The sequence below is a fragment of the Crassostrea angulata genome, chromosome 3, assembly GCF_025612915.1.
Source record: "Crassostrea angulata isolate pt1a10 chromosome 3, ASM2561291v2, whole genome shotgun sequence".
In the NCBI taxonomy this organism is placed as follows: domain Eukaryota; kingdom Metazoa; phylum Mollusca; class Bivalvia; order Ostreida; family Ostreidae; genus Magallana; species Magallana angulata.
In genome coordinates, this window is record NC_069113.1 from 57,296,836 (window position 1) to 57,316,045 (window position 19,210).

The 19,210-nt window shown below is 33.9% G+C and overlaps 1 protein-coding gene across 2 annotated transcripts; it reads right to left on the reverse strand.

Moving 5' to 3' along the window:
• Window positions 1-3,917: 3,917 nt before the first annotated feature.
• LOC128177406 (uncharacterized) lies at window positions 3,918-6,860 on the reverse strand. 2 transcript variants are annotated; one of them, XM_052844100.1, is made up of 3 exons: window positions 6,735-6,860; window positions 6,473-6,581; window positions 3,918-6,241 (listed from the first exon to the last, which is right to left on the reverse strand). In XM_052844100.1, exon 3 carries the CDS (start codon window positions 6,238-6,240, stop codon window positions 4,183-4,185), a length of 2,058 nt encoding a protein of 685 aa, XP_052700060.1. In that variant the 5' UTR covers window position 6,241; window positions 6,473-6,581; window positions 6,735-6,860; the 3' UTR covers window positions 3,918-4,182. The 2 variants fall into 2 exon arrangements, with proteins under 2 accessions (XP_052700060.1, XP_052700061.1); XM_052844101.1 differs by lacking the exon at window positions 6,473-6,581 and having other exon boundaries at window positions 6,735-6,855.
• Between the last annotated feature and the right edge of the window lie 12,350 nt (window positions 6,861-19,210).

The following is a 19,210-nucleotide window of genomic DNA, read 5'->3' on the forward strand; positions in this document are numbered from 1 at the left end:
GATACAACTTTCTGAGGTTGTCTTCTCTGACAATAATATTTGTTCCTCTACTTTGGATTAAAGTACAGTTAACTTGCTTTACTTCCTCTATATATTTTAGCAGTGAAGTACATGTAAGAACACGTTGTTAAAGGGGCATGGTCACGATTTTGGTCAAATTTTATTTTTCTGTTTTTATTATTTACAATGCTTTATGAATGCATTTCTAATGTTCAAATGAAATTTGGGTGCTAGTCGTTGAGTTTTAAGCAAGACACAGGGCTTTCAATTCTTCGTCATGTAAACAAGGTTCGTGCCCTGTTTTTGTTTACATAGATTCAATATGCCAGTAAAAATCTTTTTCAAACTAATTTGTCTATCCTCTTATTCAGTTTAAGCATGAATCAACAGTTTCTAACGATTAACACTTTCATTTTGTGTTTAAAACTAGAATTTTTCACTTCAACATTCAAAATGTAAACGTTAGCTTGGTTTACATAGCGAAGAATTTCAAGCTCTGTAACTCGCTTATAACTCAACAAATGACACTCAAATTTTGGTTCCCTTTTTAAAATGCCTTACTGAAGCATTGTAAACATTTAAATCGAAAAAATAATGTTTTAACAAAAATCGTGACCATGCCCCTTTCAGAGGGCTCGTTGATAATGAAATTCTTGAGACTGCTTTGATCTCCTTTATATGAAGAGCTCTCTATAAAGATATAGAAAAATACCCAAATTTAAAAGGTAAAATACATGTATTGTTTCTTTACTCAATAACAATTTATAGCAAAAAAAAAAAATATATTAAATTAAGGTTAAGTTGTTGACCATCCAGGCTCCTTGTGTATTGAAAAATATTAATGTAGGTTCTTGAAAACCGCTTTTATACAAGGGTCGTCAAAAGAAGATATCGTCCATTATCGGCATAAACTATTTCTGTCGATCATAAGGGTCATTAAAAGCAAATCATAGTCAAGAGTCATTCCATTTAATGCGGAAGGAAGAAAGATAAGAAAAACAAGTTTCTTGATAGGAGCACGCTTCAAACAAATATGTACTTTTAACTATTAATACTTTTACATTTTTAGAAACTTTTGTTTGGTTTGTTCCAAATTATTAATTTTAAGTTAGATGGTCACTGTGTAATGCCATGGTTTAAATTACAGTTCTGTTCTTTTGTACAATGTTCCCTAAAAACTAAATAGTCGGTTATGTAACTCTGAAGATAATATGACTTTATAAAGAGATCCAAAGTACTTGACTCCTCTATAATAGCATCTACGTAATTAATATTAATATTAATATTTAAATTCAGCTGATATTATGACTGCAATGCTGAATGCATCATCCCTAAAAACTTAAGAAAAGGATATCAACGGTATGACTTAAAACTAAGTTTTCTAATATCAAATGATATCATAGATCAAATTAATTTGATTTAATAATCGGAACTTGGAGTTCCATCACTGAACAGAGAAATTGAAGAGCATATTAAATGTATACTAAGAAAATATATATGGTTGTGACAATTATAATAGCATACATCTAGGACAGGGTAGGATTGTCTCTTTGACTTAGGTCTTAACAAACCTATACCCTTAATCATTATTGTCTTTAACTCTCAGTTATAAAGCCATAAATTTCAAATTTCCTTTTTGTTAATTAAATACGTACTGTAGCTTGTACTAATAATTAATTCAAGGGAATGCATAAAAAAATATTCTTAATATTTGAAAACGGCCCCTTATAAACTGAGTTATAGAATATATACCACGAAAACTTGAAAACGAAAGTAAACAACTAAAGTAACACACCCTGATTATTAAATAGCTTTGATTGTTTTTCTTTGCAATTACTGATGCATTTGCAATGATTTCAAGCACACCGTAAAAGTATTTCGTTGAGGCTTGTTATTCTGTCCTTTCAATAAATATACCAGGGAATAAAATGTATGAACCTTGGTACAATAGACGACAGGTATTTGAAGAAATTAAGCAAGTCAGACAAAACTCAATTGCATACCACGTGAATTTGTTAATCGTCAAATTTGCACCATTTGAGGAAAACGTAACCATTAGAAAAAACAGCATAAATGTAAAATACTAGATAATATCTCGCGCAAGTGCAGGAATTAACACTGTTAACATTTTAAAATATGATTCAATATTTCATGTATATGGCCTCAGTTTTTCTTCAACATACATATGATCACTGTCCCAAAAAAGAATTTCAGAAAAAAGACTGTTACCTCCTTCCGACCCAATTAAAATTCCTCGTTTTCTGCATATATCATCTATTTATACAGACGTAGAGTTCTTAAGACAATTTATGTTTCGAAAGTTTATTTAATGGTTTACTTCCAATCTGTAGTGGTATGAAAGTGTAAGCAATTTAAAAACGCTAGATAAGTATATACATAATTTTCGCATATCTTAAACCAAAGTGTTTTACTCGCCATACACTCTCCGCCATTACGTTAGTCATCCCGCGCTCTGGAAAGTTATATTCATCAAAACTAAAATTGCGCAGTCAAGAAACGAAATTGCTCATCTTATTTATTCAAAATTTGTCTTAATTTCTAGTAAACCCTAATTAAGTTTTAAGTAAATAAATCGTTGGATATTATTTTTCCAAACATATGTTTTGATGCACATTCCCACTGACTTGGATCCGCCAAAGCCTGTCCACCAACCTAATCTCGTTTTTTTTTTGCTATTTCGGTCTGATTTATCAAAAATAAAAGTAGGTTTGTAGTTTATTTCTCAAGAATAACTAATTAGGTAAAATTCAATTATTAATAGTTTACGAAGAATTACTGACATGTGATGAAATTCTAAAGGTATTAGCAATTTCTCTGGTGCAGGCATTCCGTAGTTTATAGGCAAAATGCCTTAATTTATAAGTATAGATACATAAATGAAGTTTAAGGACATATAAAGTCACGTCGAACACGTTCACATGAGTAACACTAGGAGGGATATTATAGGGGATTTACAAAAATCTTGTACACAAGTGGACCAAAACGGAAAACATTTCTTAAACTTACTTACACTCCTTTGTCTATGAAGGCACATTGACTTTATATTTTCATAGAACAAAATATTAAAGTCAATTCTAAACAGTATGGATGGGAGTTGCCGGACATCTAGATATCAGAGGTTTATGTGTATATAATTAAAGAATTGTTTTTCAGAAGTGGGGTAGTGATCTTAAAAATTAATTGTTTATTCCAACTAGTGTTTAAATGGTGCTAAATTTTTATGTAAACAAAAACATACTATAGTTTTCATTAAGATATTCATTTCAATTGATTTGATATAACAAATAATATTCACGATATGAACAATAGACCAGTCAACATCATGGTAAATTGTCACGAGAGCCGTCGTGTGGCTAATCAGTTGAGCAATAAGACAAACATCAATGAGTATTTTCAGTTTTATCTATATTCAAAATCAATAAATTTACAAATATACATACATGTATTTACAAAAAATATATTGACCGAAAAAAAAGTTTATGATAACAGTTCCATCATATGGCCTCCTTTGGTGGTATAAGTGTCCTCTGCGTTCCTCTAATGTTCCTCCAATGTGTCTTTCTTATGAACCACGTCCTAAGATGACGGCTTTCGTCCACCGGCTTTCAGTGTAGTGAAGAAGGTTACACGGGTGGTATGTTGTTGAATACCGGAACATTGGTGACTATTATTATTACTGCAAATATGGGTATTTATAGTATCATAGTAAACAAAAAGAACAGCCCGAGTATAGTCTATTATTGACCAACACCTGAAGTGACAAAATTGAGACATCAAAAAGTATGTAAACATAAAATAAAAATCAGAGGTACCCTACAGAAAAATGTACACATTCATAAATCTATGGATTGTGATATAAATGATTCTGGAACGAATATGTACTGTTAATTACTTTGTTGGTAAGCAATTTGTTTTTGATTTTATATTTATGCGGTTGGGATAATTGCAGATCATCCAGAGTTTTCGATTTCTTTGCAAAAAAGTCCAATGTTTATAAAAGATGTGTTTGATAGCTCAGGTATTCAACTTGATACTGTCAAAGTTAAGTCGAAGCTGTGAATAATTTAAGACTGCAAATGTTCTCATAGCACAAAGTTCTTGCAAATATAACAGATAAGCAACAAACAGTCTAATCAACAGTGTACGACAGTTAACTTGATATTAACTATTTAGCTCACGGATTCTCTGTCTGGTAGCGTGTTCTAGTTGATTGGTATGGTCTTGTTCGAGGGACTGTTGGTATGAATACCGAGCATCCTGGAAGTTTCCTGCCATCTGTTGACAGATCCCCAAAATCTCCCAGGAGATGTCTCTGAGTTGTTCAGGTACAAACTGTCCCTGGTCATGATGGACTAAGAACTCGAGATCATCTAGAGCTTCTTTTTCTTTAAAGGTATGAACATGCCGAGAGCATAAATACTCTAGCATGTGAAACAGTACAACAGGTGGAATATATAATAAAGGAGAATGCATATGATACTTTGTTTCATGCTGCTGTTCTGGTTGCAATTCGCTGATATAACAGATTTCATTACTGAGTTGAATATCCCATAAAAGCGCCTGTCTCATTTTTATAGACAAAGGTTTTCCACCTACAGCCTCGGTATAACTGTCGAGATCTACATGCCTCTTATACATCAAACATGGCTGTGATAACTTGCCCTTTGTCATCTCTATTACAGATAAAGCTTCCCTGTATCTGCATGTTTTGTAATAATACATGGCGATGTACAACATGCCATTGATAATACCACACTTGGTCGCTAGTTTTAACAGGTGACACGATATTTTGTCAATAATATACATCATTTTGTTAACACCTTTGTTATAATATGTGTTAAACAACAGAAAAGCAAATGATTGAAACGTGGTGGCTGCAAGTTTCTGTAACACGGCCTTTTGAAACTGTGAACCTGTAATACATAGATTCTGTAGAATCGGGTGCAGCAGAAACCTTATACCGTGCCCAATGCTTCTGAGATGTATGACATCGATTCCGACAATGTCAAGGAATATCTCTGTATCTAAAGCAACCTCTCTGGTCTGTACATCAAGACAGACCCCGAATCTCGGATTACAGAGAACATTGATCATGTATGTTTGTATGAATTCACTGTTTAGCAGCATTCCAATTCCCCTCTCGTACAATCCGTACAGTTTCCTAAAGAATGTTTGCTGTGTCATACCAAATATTTTGCTAAGAAACATGTTGTTTGCTGGAATAAAAAAATTTGGACAGGCGCCCTCATAAACCCATTTAAGGAGAAGTTTGAAACAAACCCAGAAACCTCCCAAGAGATTTTGAGAAGACCAGTTTTCTAGAGCGTTTTGTTGTATAGCCCAGAATAGGGCTGTCTTCATGTGGTAGGAACACAGTAGTTTTTCCTCATCTCTAATTCCTTTGTTTATTATTTCCTTTAAGAATATTTTCAACAATCCATAAATTAGAAATTGTGTGTGATTCATCGAGTATACAAGTTTGTACTCTGCCTGAGAGAATGAAATTCTCCATTCGTGGTCTTCATGGTTTCCTAGTTTGTGTCCTATTGCTACAAAATGGCATCCGCTTCTAACAATGTCATCGACAACATCAGGCGATGGCCATGAAAGACATCTGTCTTTCCAACTGGAGGCAGAGGGAGGCCAAAGCTTACTGACAAAACAATAGGCTTGGTCATATTCTATTCCACCCCCAAGTGTCCCACTACTACATGGTCCATGTATTCCGGAACCAGGAAACGATATCGTTTGGATGATCTCCCTGTATTTACTACTTGATATGCAAAGCTGTTTATTGTGTTCTACACAAGATCTCATTACATAATAAAAAGCATCTTCTTTTAAAGAACGATTCAGAAAGACGGCGCATTCTAATGGTACCGGTATCTTAAGTAAAGTGAACCCTGGTGGACTCTCCGAACTGTCGCAGAAAACCGGTACATGACTTTGTATGTTGTTAAAACGAATCTGAGAAAAGTCCCAGATCACCTGGTGATCAGTTGGCCAGTACATAATGTCTACGTCTGAACCACGAAATCTGAATCCTTCTTTTCTACTTCCACTCATCATTAATTGTAATTTGAGTTCATCTTTCAATACTTGATTCACAATTAACTCACAATCATCAATTCTGTTTCGCCTAGACGCCACCTGTTGTGGAGTCCCTATCTCTTGACAAATCCCAACATACACTGACCGAGACATTTTCTGAAGAGCCATTCTGTTGAAAATGAAAGAAGAAAACAATTTGAATACTACCATAGCACAGGAGAAGATTAGTTTTCACGCAATTTTACTTGAACATTGTTAACAATAATAAAGAAATTAAAAAAATAATTTTGTTTCAAATGTAAGAGGAGGAATAAAAAACTGTATTCATTCTTAAAACTGAATCGTGTTATGAAATACTATGGCAATATATCAGATATTTTGAATCTGTAATGCACTATACCTATAGCAAAAATAAGCACTCAAAAGCCGTATAATTGGTGGAATCCAGTCGCTTTGTTAAAATTTAAAACCGTTGCTTAAATTCGCTGTTAATTGCATCTTCTTTAAATCTAGGAAGAAAACATATTTATTAGATTTTCCGGTTTGTCTTCTAGCAATACGGTTGTTGTCAAAAGCGTTCTTCATCCTGATCTTCATCAAAGTAAGGCAACATTAAACTACTGCAATATGAAGCATATTTATGAAAAAAACCAGCGTTTTACCTATCTTTATCACAAGCAAATGGAGGCAAAAATTTGTTTGAGTTGCCAGACAATCATAATCCTATGTCTATGTGTATATATGCAGTCTAATATCGTGCGACCACTGTTGTCACATACCCCTTTAAACTGTCTTTAGTAAAACTTGAATTTGTCTCTTGTATTTATAGTGCATTTGTATAGTTCTACACTTATACATCCCTTCCTGGGGCCCGTTTCACAAAGATTTCCTAAGATGTTTCCTAAGATAGAACTTAAAATATGCCTAAGTTATAACTTAGGAAGTAAATAAGATTTTTCATAGCTGTTTCACAGAACTTTCTTAGTGTAACGCAGTTGACTAAATCTTATCTTAAGATACACTGTAAGCCACTTTTAAATTATTTCGTTAATTCCTTACCTACATCGATCATGTAAATTCTTTTCAACATGGCATGGGTGCAAACATTCTAAGTAAACGTAAAAACACATTCCCTTATTCTCCTAGAAACAAATTAGAGAAAAAAAGTTAAAGCATGTAAAAACAGTGCAAATAGTTCGTGCATACACGAGTACATAAAAATAACGTAATAAAACCGTATATTCTTTGAAAACGGTATATTGTAGTTTGAGAAATCTCAGTATCTTTGTTTTTTGCTACATGTACATATAATCCTTGACAGCATGAATCATTTGAAAAAAAATGGTCACTACTAGAATTTCTGTTATTCTTTATAAATGATCGAGTGAATTTTTTGTTTAGTAAGTCCATTATAAATAGTCCGTGTTTACATACAAAGATATGCTTAATCCTAAATTAAAAATACCCGTTGGGATATCCAAATATTATGACTTTACTATATTTACGGTATATTTCAAAATGGTATACAATACTCACATGCAGTGACAAGTAGGAATGGAATGGAAAGATGAAGAACTTTTAAAGTAAGTTTAATGTAACGCGTGGTTTCTTGTAATGGTTGGTATAAGAATAGGGTTATTTTTAACAAAAGGAAACATTGCAAATAAATGCATCTTGGCTTATAGAGGAAGCCAGGATAAAAGACAACAATTTCTTAATGAAACAGCATTCCCTTCCCAAGGATAATTTAGCATCGACATGATAGACCACTTGTCGGTCACTCCTACCACTCCCAACAAAAACAAATAAACAACCCCTCACCCCACCCAAAGAAAACACCTAAAATTTCTTTCGTTAAAGAAAAGCTTATTTAGTGGAGGGATAGGACAAATCATCCAGTCATTCTGTAAATTGAGTTTTATTTAGTATTTATTCCTATTTTTATAAAACTATCAGTGATTCTCGGGCATAAATAATTTCATTATCATCAGTGCACTAGCTATAATAATACCCGCTACCCATCTGCGCCTGCGACGAGATAATCTTTAAAAAATGTTAAAATTAAAAGTCTACACAAAAGAAATTAATTAAAGAAATAAATGCTTATTTTGATATTTCTAAAGTTTTCAGATAAGAAGTAAAGTGAACAAGTCCTAATCTTTCGTTTTTTCTTGTATTTTTGTCAACTTTAATGTGCATGTTATTCATTTTATTATACAATAAACAGTCACCATATTAAGTTTGTTCCTAAGACATCGATTTACCTGTCTTAAAGTTAAGACATAACTTAGGAATTCATAAGATAAGACTGGAATAGTAAAACGGATAAGTAATGAACTTAAGAAAAAGTTCTTTCCTAAGATATAACTTAGTCGTAAGTATGCTATGTGAAACGGGCCCGGGTCTCTTAAAAGATACTTGTATCTCTAAACTTATCTAATGCGCCGAAACAAAGGAAAATGTGGCCAGAGTATCTCATTATGATATGAAGTCAAGAAGTGTCTGCTTATACGGAAGGAAGGTATGCTATAAAAATAACTGGTTTAAGAAGATCGATTCTTATTTTATTTTTTTTTAAAGCACGGTGTTTGTCTTTTTTAAGGGAAAAATATCAAATTAATTATCAATTTTTAATTGGTTCACATTCAATAAATTGTGCTCAAGAATCGTCTTCGTGAATTGTGAATGCATGCGAATGTTTGGATGTGAGTGAAAGTGTGTAAGATACATTCACTATTTGAATAAATACAATAGAACAATCGGAACTCATTATTAAATCTCTTGTCTTGTCCTTATCTAATTGTTATCTTCATATACCTATTACGGACAATCAGATAAAGTGCTGGTTTTATAATTTTACAAATATAAGATAATTCTATAAGAATATATAATAAGAATTCTATAACGATAAACGAAGCCAATTCTATGTATACATGTAAACATGTTTTCTTCCACATGACTACCGTATACATGTGTTTATTTGGTCATTTGAAAAAAAAAACACCTTTTTGGAAACTTAAACTAATATGATTTTAAAATGAATTGATATAGATATAAAGTCATTCAAATAATTATGTCAATTGGTATTTGCGAACGTTAAAAACTATAAGACGTTGTAAAATATTTCAATTTCGTACATGTAATCTCTCAACTGTATGGGACTCAAATTCAATTGGCTACATTAAATTGGTTAACTTGTTATGGCTGATATCGTTATAACTGTAGAATGTTACGGTTTTGTGAAAAATTCTTACCGTGGACTCCAAAAAAAAAATGTTTAATTAACATTTGCGTTGAAGATCGTGTACAATTTAAACATACTTTTTACTGAATAAAATAACGATTGGAAAACAGGCATACCCTATATTATTCCTCTACTTGTAAAAGCAGGTCAAGTTACATATCAATTTAAGAGTATAAAGATTAATGTTAAGATCTAGTTATACACTTGTAATTGATAAATAATACAAGGATCGTTAGTGAATTTGTAGAGCTATATAAATATTTGTCAGAATTATGCTTAAATACAACAAGATGTTATTATTTTTCAGAAAGGTAAACAACGATAGAAAATTATAATTACAGTCAATGGATTAATTAATTGTTCCAACCTTACTAAAATAAAGAATAAAAAACCAAAACAAATCAGAGACAGTATACCGTACATGTACACTAAGTCTATACTAAATCCTCTTAATAGATTAATAAATTCATAAAATTGGGAAAATATCACAGTTTATTGATAAAAATATTTGTTTTTTCCTTAATATATACAATTTCAAGTTTTAAATTTAACACCAATATCAAGTAAACTTCTTTCAAAATTACAATATGGACACTTCATGAATAGTTCAGTATCTACTTTATAATAACCCTATCTTTCACACAGCTGTTCATCTGATAAAAATGACTTTTTAAGGAGGCATTAAGATTGCTAACATTATTTCTAGGTCGACAATTAAAAATATTTTCTTCCTTATTACCAACATAGAAATATTTTCAAGATTTTGTTACTGTGTTTAAAAAGAATGGAAGTGAAGGAGAGTTTTTTTTACATCTTCACTAAGATACGTAATTCCAAAGATCGTGTGTCAGTGATAAGCAGATAAGGTGCTGCAACCGAGGGATGAAGGATGTTTATTTACACAATTTAAAAAACATTCTAATGATAAAAATACCCTATTAAATTGCTGATGATTTAAATGAATTTGTTTCTTGCAGAAAGCAATAGAAACCATGGGGCTAGTTTAAACTTATTGGTGTCTCAAATATAGAAGAAGAAGAAATGACAGGATTTCTATTTTCAAATCTAACTTGCAAACTCACTATTTTCAAAAAGGACAACAATCCGTTATTGAGCTTATGTATGAAAACATGTCAAGATAGAAAAAAGATTCAAAGTCAGTAAACTTTACTTATATTCATATTTTCATTTTAAAAAGGCACCATAATGATATGGACATGGTTATAAAAAACACACACACATTGGACATTTTCAAAAACTTCGATGTTGAATCAACCTCATCAGAAGGTGTTGGTAGTTCATTGAGTGGATTTTGACTGTGTAACAATGTTACTGAGAAAAGTGCAGCCTGGGGCTGAGATTCCCTGCGATGATTGTACTCACAACTGTTCACACCCCCTACCCTGGTAATCAGACCGTTTTCTTAAAATCTACTTTTACCGCTCTTGTTATTTTCAACGGAAACCGTCCGTCGTTAATGTTTTTTCTCTCACAATTTTTATTAAAATCTCTTTTTATCTCTTTTTATTGTTAAAAACCTGCAGTAGCGACAGGCTGCTAACAGCTCAGATCGCTAACTTTGAGTTAACTAGTTCAATGGTCAAACGGCATATCGGGTAAAATTAAAAATTTAATCAAAACAGCCAATCTGGGGCCAGAAATGTTATCAATCTAAAATCCAAAACTTATGATAATTGCAATATTTAATGAAAATCAGCGTTTGATAAAAGTCGAGTTTAAGTTCTAAACATTCTCTCAATTATAATATGTCGTGCTAGTAAATGGAAAAGGGAAAGACGACGTTTTTGCAATTCAAATTGTCAGCTATAACCCCTTTTTGGACACAATAATTTGAATAAAAGGTATTGACAGTTAAGGTATACACGTGCAAATACGAGTAGAACACCCCCTCTCTTCCGTTTAAGCATGGACCCTTCTTTATTTTTTGTATGATTGCTTGTTAAATGTTTGGGCAATGCCACCACCCCCACCCCCACCCCCCCCCCCCCCTCCATATAAAATACCCATGTTTGTTTTACCATTTAATGCAGAATATACGCCAAGAGAGTTAACTCTTAATATATTTTAGCAAATGAAATATGATGGACCGCGACTTATATTTATATAGCCCCCCCCCCCCCCCCCTTCCCAGTTGTGATGTTTACATTTCACATTGTAATGGTGTCGTTCCAGGCGACGATAAGAATTTGACTTTCCAAAGGAATCTCTCTCTAATCATGAGAATTGCCTCAACCTGCTCTGCCATGACACTTAATGATTAAATTGCACAGTGTATCAACCCTGGCGAGTTCAAACATAATTAGACAGTGGCGTAATAAGACATTTCTACGGAGCTATTTAAACTGAGAGTGAAATCTTTCATGTGCAATCGATATATCTGATTACCTGCGTGTATAGCATACAGGTCGGTTTCTGTATCATTACTTATCAACAAAGGATTGACGAGTTCTCCACAATGCACTGTTTAAAGTACAAATTTGAAGCGTGATTATTCAGAACAATATTTGGCAAAGACGAATATGCAATAAAACAAAATCCCGCACAGCTCTGAATACGACCCGGCTGCGTGTATTGATGGATTCTGAATTTCATTTGAATATTCAGTATTCAGACTTTGTATTCATTTCTTTAAAGCTATAACTGTCCACAAACACAATTATTGTACACTTCTGAAAGATAACGGGGAATTTGCGTCGGTTACGGTAAGAGGGACTAAAGCCAGGCCTTTGTATAAGAATCGCCGGTAAATAGCGGGTTAAATTCCACCTGTTGAATAGGTACCCGAAGAAGTTTGTTACATACGTAATACCCAAACAGGTGCTTGATAAGAATAAATTCAGGTAGTTAGAGCACTTTCCAGTATTTAAACCAATCAGTAAAACTGATTTAACTTTAAATTTATCTCTACCATTGCACCGCGGCGACCCACCCAGCTGTTGTGTCCATAACGAGTGGGGCCCCACGAGTGAGGAACCACGTGACTGCACCACCTCCCCTAGGATCCACATCATCACAGGGGGTGAGTCTGTTTACTCTGGTATACCTCATCAGTTTTTTTCCAGCCGTAAAGTTTACGTTGTGTGTATAAACAGTATGTACACATACATCACAGGCACCTGGCGTTAAATATTTTTCATAAGAAATATATACCCTCTACCTAATAATGCACGTGAATTATTAAGTAGAGGTTATATATGTTATACATTTTTTATTATGTAAAAATATATATAACGTCAGAAATTATTAGGTAAAAGGTATCTATTTTTTATTATGTTAAAATATACAACTTCAGGTGCACGTTGAATGTATCATTCCTGTGTCGATACTGGGCTATGGGCATTTGACGCTATGTCACTTCTTTTCTCATTGCATGATAGATAATCCCTCGTACACATTGCACTATATAATAATATTATAGTACGGGGTATTGTCTTTCTAGGAAAGGAAATGTCTTTGGTGCATTTTACCTGTGTAAGGGGCATAGTATGGGATTAATAGGTATACGAGTCATCTCTCTGCACTATAAGATAAGATAGATTTCTTTTCAATCACGGGCTCACATCACAAGGATACAAGAATAATTTGTAGACATTACAAGGACATCAGAGATAATTTGAGAGACACGACGTAACGATTCCGGATCCCGTCCTCCTATATCATGTACAATCCACTTCCTCGTGTCTTGATTTACTCACCTACAGCCGGGAATCCGTATACTATAACTGATTGTTATACTTTCATGTTAAATACTGAAATCTGATTGGTTAAGACGCAGTTAATAATATTTACTATTACCCTCAGCGTTAGCAACGCACTTGGCAACGGGTAATATTAAAAAATGTTACATGCGCGAAAGTTATGCGCGTACGGTTCGCTGTATAATTCACGTTATTCCTATATAAAGCAGTAAAATTTTCTTAAAATTTTTTAAAAAGACATTCAGTATAACAAAATAAATAGTGCCTGTTTGGGAGGATAACAGTTGAAATTGACACCCCTCGAAAACCATTGTCAACCTCCGCTTCGCGTCGGTTGACAATGGTTTTCTCGGGGTGTCAATTTCAACTGTTACCCTCCCAAACAGGCACTATTTATATACTATTACTTTGAAGGGTGCGTTTGAATATTAAGGGTAACTTTAAAGGGCTCAACTAAAACGCACATGCAAATGCTGAATGCTAAAACCGGAATATCATGTTTTTTTCATCTGTTCATCTATGACATAATGATTGTTAACGTTCCTTGAAGGAACCCTTACGACAACTGAACTAGTTCCAAAGGATGCCATGATTTTATCCAGATGATGAATCCGGTGTACCCTGTCGGTCTTTTCTTGCATTGATTTAAAAAAGACGAGTTTCGTGGTAGTTGCTCATTATTAAAAAAAATGTAAAAGCCTGATTTCACAGTAGTGATAAAAAAATAATGATAAGGGGTAGGGGTGGGGCGTGTTTTTAGAATACCAAGACAGACTACCCACTCGAACCACTGACCTGTATAAGCAATAGACACTTAGTAACTCTTCTGCAATAGACACTTAGTAACTCTTCTACAGGTTTTTGTGCTACATCTGGCCGACTCTGATAAACAATAAGATAAACAATGCCTTCTCAGCGGTAAGTCAGGGAGCTGTAAACAATACAGACATAAAAATATCAAAGTTAACACGTGGATACATTTTTGCGGGGTTAGGGGCGGCCTGACCCATAGGCACACAGACGGGTAAAATCAGTTTGGGGTCAAATTTCACACTGATATTACGTTGTTATAATTTTGTAAATTAAGCCAACTTTTCATAATTTCTTTGCGTATAAAGTAGGATTCAAACATTTTTGCTAAAATTGAACCAAATATATTGAGACCGAAAAATCTCGCTCATGTTCTCGTTGATAACAGTCCTCATCGTTTATTTCAATTTCACCAATAGACCTTGCCCTATCCATGGTGACTTGAAGAAAGTTTGTGTTCTGCTATCAAAAATTCACAGACAATTTGTTTTGCCGCCAAACTAATTATGCAACCACGTCTTATGTGTTCGGATTCCAAGGAATCCTACTCGTTCAATATTATAAAAAGAAACTTGCAACATACACATGTGTAAATGCATATACATGCACATACAATTCAGAGTGAGATCTAAGGGCCTGTCTCCACCCATAACTCGCCCTGACTATTCTAAATCTATCAACGCATCCTGTTTTCTTTACATTTAGAATGCATCCTTATTTCAGTACACTAGAGGCACGTCTTGCGCAAGCGTTGGGTATTCCTGTTCGGTTTCGCGATATATATGCTTACTTCATTTGACTTGTAAATCCGCTTGTCTATAGGATTACTCTGTACAAGTATAGCGTATCGTTACACGTTTGATTCTAATTAGAATGATGCTTAGATGTTACATACACGTTATGTCACGACAAACATAGGATCTTACCTACGGATAAAGTCCACTTTCCTTTCTTTAAAATTATTTTCTCCCCAGATTCTTTACAATTTTATAGGCATTTGGGGTATGAGCTAGGTAGAAAATACTAACACAGACCTGATTTTACGGAGTCTGCATTGTTCATCGTCAATTTCTAATATTTTATAAGTTAACCAGACTTGAAAATGTGTCCTAAACACGTTTCATCATTTTCAAGGTCATATAGTGGCGTTGAACTTTATCTATCTAAAGTTTGTCTTTTTATATCTTAGGTTATATCTCGACTTATATCTTAGCTGATATATTTATTGGCAGATATTTTGACAATTTTCTTACCACAGACAGACAGATCAATCAGTCAACAGCCATGTACCTACCACTCACCCCAACCTTGGTAACGTATTTTACATCCTATTATGCAAGGACTCGATGCAACGAGAGTTAAATTCAGCCTGTGACTTTGTTTATAATAAGACCAGTAAAATTACAAACTGCCCCATTGACTCCATTAACCCCAACCAAAACCGAAATATTAATTACAATGCATCACTGATATATAGCACGACAGGTCTAATACAGGCACGTAGCATCGGGGGGACCTGGCCCCCCACTGTTTCTTGCAACAACAATTTTTTTAAAATTTACATATAAAAAATTGAATTATCATGGAGTTGCAAAAAATTAATATGAAAATAAAGAAATTTGGATTGAAATTTGAAATTAGTTAGATACTACGCCCCCCCCCCCCCCCGGTTAGAATTTTGAAGATTGTCAGAAAGTCCTAATTTCCTTTATTTTTATTTTTTTGGTTTGCTTGTTAAGATTTTTTGGATGAGTCTGCACCCCCCCCCCACTTTCAAAAAAGATGCTACGTGCCTGTAATATATACAAGTTTGAAATTCCTAGATGTCCTAGATATCATCTGTAGCATATAATATCTGTCAGATAGCCTACACTGTTTGTCTTTCACTATATAATAGTTTACTAAGTAATAAGTCATGTAGTGATATTTTGAATAAGATTATAATCATGGGGTACGGAACGTTTTGTTTTTAAAATAAGTTATTATATTTAGCATTTTGGGCGGCTGGCGCCATTCTACATTCATACCGTGCCAGCTTCTGTTTTAGCTTCATTTTTCAAATGTGTGAATGTGAAATGATAACGTACTGTCTTGTTAAAGCGCGAGAGTCTAACAATGTCTGAGTTACATTTTTGCTACGAGTTTGTTTTTGTTTTGTTTTTTGAAAATGTTTTTATAATATCACGGTATAAGGAATTGGGAAGCTTTGGACTAGTTGCAAAAAAACACGGACAAGTATCATGTTGTTGTTTGATTTTTGTGGGTGGTGGGTAGGGGGTTATTTCTGCCTTAATTTTTTATCCTTTAAAATTTTCACAGCACATTATTTGTTGATACACCAAATACACCAGTACATCAGTGATAATGCTGAACTTTTACAATAGTTTCATGGAGACGTTCTGGAACACGAATAATTTGAAGTCTAGCATCTCTCACCGAGAAGATTCATATCAATCCTGTAAATTGCGCAATTTCTTCTAAAAAATTGAACGCAAAACGTCAGATAAAGGTTTGAGATTGAGGCCGCTGGAACAGGTCCAATATACATGTAACGGGGTATAGCTTTCTATCGCAGACTCCTGGCTTCTAAGCCGGAGAAACTCCTATAGCGCCCCTGAACACTGAAAAATTATTTCATATCTACATCAAAGTGGAAAACAGTAGACATTATTTTGAAAACGTGTTCCGCTGTGAAACAATTAGATAAAGATAAATACGTGCGCAGATGATCGTCTAAATAAGAAAACAAACATTTGTTGTTGAGAGATTTTGGTTGGATCTGGTTTACAGTAGATCACTTTGGCTGAAAGTACGGACGATCGAGCCCTATTTTCTGTGTTTGTAAACATGTCATGTTAGATGTCATGATCTATCCTCCGTAATTTCTTGTGGAATTCTCTTGGTGTCAATCCATTTGTATAATTTTACAAACGTTTCCTGTGTATGATGCATGTAAAACAAAAATGCTGAATTAGTTTTAGTTCAATAGTAAACAATGGAGAAAAGGGGAGAATGGCGACGAAAACTTATCTGATCCATTTTAAGCAATTTCAATCATAAGTCAAAACGTTTTCTTTGAGAAAGTAACTTTGATGGATGTTATCTGATTAACATTTAAAATCTAACGAGGTCATACGTTGTGCATTGACAGAGTTGAAAAAGATGCAAACGTCAAGATAAGGATGCTGGGTAATCAACAAATGAGACCATTAGATCTACCTTAAGTTTACCTGTAAAATCAGAACATTTCCTTTATCTCTATACAGAATTCTTCTTCTTAAGGAGATTAGAATAGTCTAAAAATGGCCGCGACCATCGAGCTATCTTTATTATGCGGTTACGTTTGTCTATACTCTTAGACAGTGGGTTGTTATTGTTTGAATTTTGAATCTACCGTATTTTAAAATTCAATTAAAAATAAACAAATAAAAAAAAAAAACCAACAAAACAAAACAAAACAAACAAAAACCCACACAATTTTGGTCGTTCTTTTGTAAAGAAGTGACGTTTTTAGGATCAACTAGCCCATATCCTGTATGAGTTGTAGAATTATAGTTTTCCCATGACCACATAAAGTATCATCTGTGGATTTCATGTATAATATACAGCTAAATCTGATTTATTTTCAATAAATATATATAACAATATATTTTAAGATATCTTGTGTATATTGTGCATAGTTATTATTCATATCCTGTGATGGACTGATATATATATGTATTTCTATACCGAAAAAATGTATTGAAATTAGTAACACAGTTTTTCAAAGGAGTGCTTTAACAAGCGAAGCTGCAAAATAGCTTTGAATCCATATTTTAATGAATATGTGATTTTTAGTCTTACATATGTAAATATGATAGAATATATCTTCTAAAACAGTCAGAATTGCACACATTTAATTTACTTAACAATAATGATCATATAATCACAATTCTTGGATTCTCACATTTAATTACATGCACGGAAACAAATAAGCTATTTGGTCGCAGACTTTATTTTTAGGAAGGTGACATGCAGCATGATCTCAGGTTTTTTGTTTTTTGGGGTTTTTTTTTTGGTTTTTTTTTGGGGGGGGGGGGGTGTTTCATTTCTTGTCTTATGATGTTGTTTGTGAAAAAATGGTTTCCATGGCAAAATGCTATCCGCCTGCTTGAGATATGAATCATTGCAAACAATTGATAGCGCTCGGAATTAGAAATGCCTTCCAAAAATACATTTACCGAAAAATAAAAAAAACAAACTCGTTCGAGAAGAAAACTTATGATAAAACTTCTCAGTGACAGCTAACAAGCTTTTTATCGATATTTTTGTTCTGATCGATGATATTTAAAAAAAAGAAAGAAGAAAAAGCCCAAACAAAACAAAATTAAAACTAAAGAAATATCATAATTTACGAATTGTATATCATTCTTTATGAAACAAATAATTACATAATTTGTTCCCGGTCATGGGGACCGTACGCATGTTGGTGATAATTTTTTTAGACTGTGTGATGCTAATGACCATGCAAAGTAGCGGTCTGGTGATTAGAGCCAGGGTGAGGAAGCAGGGTAAGGATGTTACTAATCCCCGGCCGGATCGGCCAGATTGCGGTGATTGGATTAGCGGTACAATACCATCTTACCGGCATGTTACCGCATCTACAGGGGGGAATCAATGGCCAACAGATATACACAAATACAGATAACACTCAATCTCGGCCACATGTTTCTGATTCCCCATTGCTGCCCGCGAGCTAAGAGTCATTTGATATACCTACATACTTACACACGCGCGCCTTATGTTTGACAGGCTCCCACTAGGGAGCGGTGATCTACCCCCACCCCTCTCGATGGTTCGGCAGGCGGGCGTGACCATCTGCTTATTCCACTCTCACGATAAAAAAAATTAATCCGTGTCTGAAACTGCAGCAGTATAGCCCAATCATTATCTGTTAATACATTCCTGTCTTCCGTACCATCTTTAAATGATTCCATGTTCAGCTGATTAGCTAGATTTTAAGATACATGTATGTAGAATTATTCAATAAATGGTGGGAATTAAGACCTCACATCTGTGAATAATTGAAGGCCGTTCTAAATCTTTACTAATTGCGGCACAACAATTTCAATTCATAATTTCATATTAACATGTGATGTGCATTTTTTTTAAATTGAACACTCAGTATGTAAAAAAAAAAATTAACCCCAAAACATTTGTATTATCTACATGTAATCTCATTGTAATTTTTACTATTCTGAATTCGCACATTCCTCTTCGTCTAGCATTTTACGGGGCTACAGTCACCCCCACTCAAGTCGCTGTACCAAGTTTGGACACTTTCCATCAAACTTGTCAGCAAAAATAACACGACGAATTGCAGATT